Below are 5246 nucleotides of genomic sequence, written 5' to 3'. Positions count from 1 at the left end.
TCATCCCGGCTTGTATTAACTATAGAGGCAAGTGAGGCAACTTCGTCTTTCACCGGCGCCTCGTCTTCATCAGCGCTTGGTCAATGATCTGCCTATGCAGCATCAGGCGCGGCCATCATGGTTCGCTACGACTGCCCCGGGAACGAAGAGGAGCCACCCTGGCGATCTATGGCGAGTACAAGATGAGCGGGTCGTAGTAGGTCTTCAGGCGGCTGACGTGGACGGGTTCTCGGCCGCGATGGCGCAAGTTCAAAGAGGAGTTGAGCGGCCCCACGATGCAATTCACAGGCGACGTTTGCTGGACGACGCAATAAGGGCCGTAGTATTCTGTACGGAATTTCGACGACAATCCTGGTGGTGTGCCTGGAACCCAGAGCCAAACTAGGGATCCTATCTGAAAAACGTGTTGCCTGCTATCGTGATCGTGACGATGCTTTTGGCGGCCTTGGGATGCCGAGGTAAACGAGCGCGCCAACTGGCGGCATTCCTCCGCATGCTTTGCGACTTCGGAGAGGGGCGCCCACTCGGAGGCGTCAGGAGTATATGGCAAGATGGTATTTATCGTGGACAACGGCTCACGCCCATACAGCAGGAAAAAAGGGGTAAAACCGGTGGTTGCCTGCGTGACGGTGATGTACGCGTACGTCACGAAAGGAAGGACAGTGTCCCAGTTGGTTTAATCCGCTGCGACGTACATCGTGAGCATGTCTCCGAGAGTACGATTGAAGCGCTCGGTTAGCCCGTTAGTTTGGGGATGGTAGGCAGTGGTGGTCCGATGTACGATGCGACATTCGGTAAGCACAGCTTCAATGACGTGGGAAAGGAAGACGCGGCCTCTGTCACTTAGGATCTCGCGCGGCGCGCCATGACGAAGAACAAAATGATGCAGCAGGGACATCGCAACTTCGCGGGCAGTAGCAGCAGGAAGGGCGGCTGTCTCGACATACCGGGTGAGGTGGTCGACGCCGACGATAATCCAGCGGTTCCCAGAGACCGTACAGGGAAGCAGTCCGTAAGGGTCAACGCCAACACGATCGAAGGGACGTGCCGGGCAAGGGAGTGGTTGCAATGGGCCGGTCACACGAGGAGCCGAGGTCTTCCGCCGCTGACAGGCGATGCACGACCGGACGTATTTCCGAACATAGGCGTACATGCGGCGCCAGTAGTAGCGCTGAGAAAGTCTTTTGAATGTTTTCAGAACACCAGTGTGCGCACACTGAGGGTCGGTGTGGTAAGAGGCGCAAATCTGAGATTGTAAATGGCGGGGAATTGAAAGAAGCCACCGCCGACCATGAGGCATGTAGTTGCGGCGGTATAGAATGCCGTCCCGGAGGGCAAAGCGCGAAGCTTGACGCCGTAATGTTCTTGAAGGCGCAACGTTTTGTGACGAAGACACGGCGTCTATTAGGGAAGCAAGCCACGAGTCTTTCCGCTGCTCCGCAGGCATATCAGTGATTGTAAGAGACGAAAGCACGGGATCTGTCGCCGAGGAGCAGGCAGCGTCGCTGGGAATGGGAGACCGAGACAAAGCATCGGCGTCCATGTGCTTACGGCCGGAACGGTAAATGACGCGAATGTCAAACTCTTGAAGGCGAAGAGCCCATCGAGTGAGGCGACCGGATGGATCTTTAATAAACGATAACCAGCAGAGCGCATGATGGTCCGTGACGACGTAAAACCGGCAACCGTACAGATAGGGCCGGAATTTTGTTCGTGCCCATACAATAGCTAAACATTCCTTCTCCGTGACGGAATAGTTGGATTCAGCTTTGGTGAGCACGCGACTCTCATACGCATATATTTATTCTTCAAACCCATCTTTTCGCTGAGCCAAGACAACTCGGAGGCCAACGCCACTCGCATCCGTATGTACCTCGGTAGGTGCCGTTGGGTTATAGTGTCGGAGTATTGGCGGCGAAGTCAGAAGATGGCGCAGGGTAGTGAACGCTTCGTCGCACTCGGCCGACCAGCCCGACATGTCACTGTTTCCGCCAAGTAGCTTCGTCAGTGGCGCAATGATCGACGCGAAATTGCGTACGAAGCGCCGGAAATAGGAGCACAAACCTATGAAGCTTCGAAGTTGCTTGAGCGACAGAGGTTTAGGAAATTGCGCCACAGCACGGAGCTTGGCCGGGTCAGGGAGAATGCCTTCTTTGGAGACGATGTGCCCCAAGATGATCAACTTCCGAGCGGCGAGGTGGCACTTCTTGAGATTCAGCTGCAGGCCGGCCTCAGTCAGGCAAGTCAAAACCTGTCGTAAGCGTGCGAGGTGCGGGGTGAAATCGGCGGAAAAGAAAACAATGTCGTCCAAGTAGCAGAGGCATATCTGCCACTTGAACTTCCGCAAGATGTTATCCATCATCCTTTCGAATGTGGCGGGTGCGTTGCACAGACCGAATGGCATCACATAGAACTCGTAGAAGCTGTCGGGTGTAACAAATGCTGTCTTTTCTCTGTCAGGTGCAGCCATCGGTACTTGCCAGTAGCCGGAACGTAGGTCAAGGGAAGAGAAGTACTCAGCGCCTTGGAGGCAATCAAGAGCGTCTTCGATGCGGGGAAGAGGGTAATTGTCCTTGTGGGTAATTTTTTGGGGGGCGGCGGTAGTCGACACAAAATCGGATTGAGCCATCTTTCTTCTTTACAAGTACCACCGGCGAAGACCAAGGGCTGTGAGACGGACGGATGACACCACGGTGTAGCATGTCCTCAACTTGTTCACTAATCACGCGGCGCTCTGCTGTCGACACACTATATGGCCGCTGTCGTAAAGTCTGGTGAGAACCAGTCTCTATGCGATGAGCGACGGTGGAAGTCCGGCCTAGAGGAGTGTGGGCGACGTCGAAAGCGGAGCGAAACGTGTGCAGAAGGGCTGAGAGCTGCGTCCGGTGGGCAGAAGGAAGAGCGTCGTCGATGGCGGCTTAAAAAGCGGCGTCGGGCAATGAATCAGGTGCCGAATCGGAATGAAGAGCGTTGATGGAGGAACGGCGGGAGGTAACGGGGGCATCCAGGTCAGGGAGAATGTGGGCAGGTTGAATTGAACCAGGAGATTCGCCCCGTAGCAGGGTAAGCGGGCAAGAAGATGGATTGTTGATAAGCATCTTCGTGAGACCTCCGTGAACATCGAGAACAGCAGACGGCAGCAGTAGGTTTTTGCGGTGGACAAAGGAAGAAGACGGCGTAAATAAAACGGTGACGGCCGGCGTGGCAGGGCACGAGAGGGATACAAGCGCTGAAGCCTCCGGAGCGATAAGGACGTCTTCAGTGACGGTGACCTTCTGCGGACACACGAAAAGAGGTCGTCGGCCAGTTCGTCGCAAAATGCAGAAAATTCTACCTCAGCGCGGGCGAAATCGATCACGGCGTTACTTTTTGACAGGAAGTCCCACCCGAAAATCACGTCGTGGGAACAAGACGGCAAGACCAAGAATTCTACACTGTACAAAATGTCAGCGATGACAACCAGCGCTGTGTATGTGGCCAAAGGTGCGATCCGCTCTTCGATTACAGTGCGAAGCGACAAGCCAGAAAATGGCGTCGTCACTTTCCGTAGGCGAAGGCACAGTCTCTCATCAATCACTGACACAGCAGCACCCGTGTCGACAAGCGCGGACACAGACAGACGACCGTCGACAGACACCACTAGAATGTTCGTGGGAGAAGGATGAGGCCTTGAACTGTTCGAACAGCACGCAGTGCTTGCCTCTGGAACTGCGGAACTTAGTTTCCCTCGTCAGCGAACGTAGGGCGACGGAGCATAGGCGACAGTGAACGGCGACGTGGGGACGGGGATCGACAGGTCGTATACGGACGCTGGTCGCTGGCATAAGATTCCGGAAGTGGAGCAGCCCGAAAAAGCTGGGGTGAGCAGGCTGAAGGCGCAAACGCTGGAGGGCCGACCATACGGCGACGACAGTGGCGTGCCACGTGGCCGGCGAAACCGCACGAAAAGCATATAGGCCGATTGTCCGGTGTGCGCCAAGGGTTTTAATGTGGCGAAGAGGGAGGATGAAGAGGGGCCGCTGGTGGGACCGGTGCCGGACGCAGGACAGGCGAACTGGGTGAAAACGCCACAGGCCGAGGCTGCGCAACCCATTCTGCGTACGTCAAGGACGCCGCCACAGGAGTGGAGGGGGCTATAATGTGTCGCGGCTTCAGTGTACGACAAAGGAGGGACGGAATGAACTTCAGACAGGGTAGGAAGAGCCTCGGCGACTTGTTCTCGGATGACGCGGTGAAGCGAAAACCCAAGAGGAGAGGGAGCGTCAGGACTCGGGTGGATGAGAGAGAGCTGACGAGCAACTTCTTCGCGAACAAACTGCTTTATCTGAGGTAACAGCGTCGAGTGGTCGGAGTCAGACGTCAAAGCCCCCAGAGGCTCCGGGTTAGAGAGTGGAGAGCGAGTGAGAAGACGGCGCTTGCGTAGTTCGTCGTAGCTTTGGCATTGGGCAATGACGTTGACGACGGTTGCTGGATTTTTGGCCAGAAGCATCTGAAACGCGTCGTCGTCGATGCCCTTCAGGATGTGATCGATCTTGGCGCGCTCCGGCATCGAAGAATCCGCACGGCTACACAGGTCCACCACATCCTCAATGTAGCTGGTGAAATTTTCACCAGGCAGCTGAGCCCGAGCACGTAGGAGTTGCTCGGCGCGCAACTTGCGCACCGCGGACCGGCCGAAGACGTCGGCGAAATTCTGCTTGAAGGCGGACCACGATGTGATGCCAGCCTCATGGTTGCGGTACCACAGATTCGCAACGTCCGTAAGATAGAAGATGACGTTGTTCAGTTTGAGGGCATCGTCCCATTTGTTATGGGTGCTTACCCGCTCGTACGAGGTTAACCAGTCCTCGACGTCATGGTCCCCGGTTCCGCTGAATACAGCAGAATCGCGCTGGCGCAAAGCTCCAGCGCAGACGACGGTCGGCGGCAGGGCGGCAGAAGTGGGGCTAGAATCTTTGGGCATGGTGATGACCGGAAGCGTACGACTTCGAAGCTGCAGGGTGTCAGCAAATCCGTACCTCCACCAAGTGAAAGGGGGTTTGTACACAAATAAGTCAGGGGAAAGAGTTCAAGGCGGGCGACACAAAACGACGAGCAGGACAGCGAGCAGCGCCGACAGCCAGTCCAAGAAAACCAGGCGGCGAAACTTCGTCTTTCACCGGTACCTCGTCTCCATCCGCGCTTGGTCAATGATCTGCCTACGCGGCATCAGGCGCGGCCGTCATGGTTCGCTACAGTTTGTAGAT

At 56.0% G+C, this 5246-nt stretch overlaps 1 protein-coding gene across 1 annotated transcript; it reads right to left on the bottom strand.

The window, feature by feature from the left end:
- Positions 1 to 3730: 3730 nt before the first annotated feature.
- On the bottom strand, positions 3731 to 4963 carry LOC144123737 (uncharacterized). The gene has a single exon (XM_077656507.1). The coding sequence runs from the start codon at positions 4961 to 4963 to the stop codon at positions 3731 to 3733; it is 1233 nt and encodes a 410-aa protein (XP_077512633.1).
- Between the last annotated feature and the right edge of the window lie 283 nt (positions 4964 to 5246).

The sequence above is a fragment of the Amblyomma americanum genome, chromosome 1 (assembly GCF_052857255.1).
Source record: "Amblyomma americanum isolate KBUSLIRL-KWMA chromosome 1, ASM5285725v1, whole genome shotgun sequence".
In the NCBI taxonomy this organism is placed as follows: domain Eukaryota; kingdom Metazoa; phylum Arthropoda; class Arachnida; order Ixodida; family Ixodidae; genus Amblyomma; species Amblyomma americanum.
This window is presented reverse-complemented; position numbering and strand designations above follow the sequence as displayed.

Coding starts and splice junctions, on each gene's coding strand:
- LOC144123737 (XM_077656507.1), bottom strand. CDS start 4,963: ATGCCCAAAGATTCTAGCCCCACTTCTGCCGCCCTGCCGCCGACCGTC.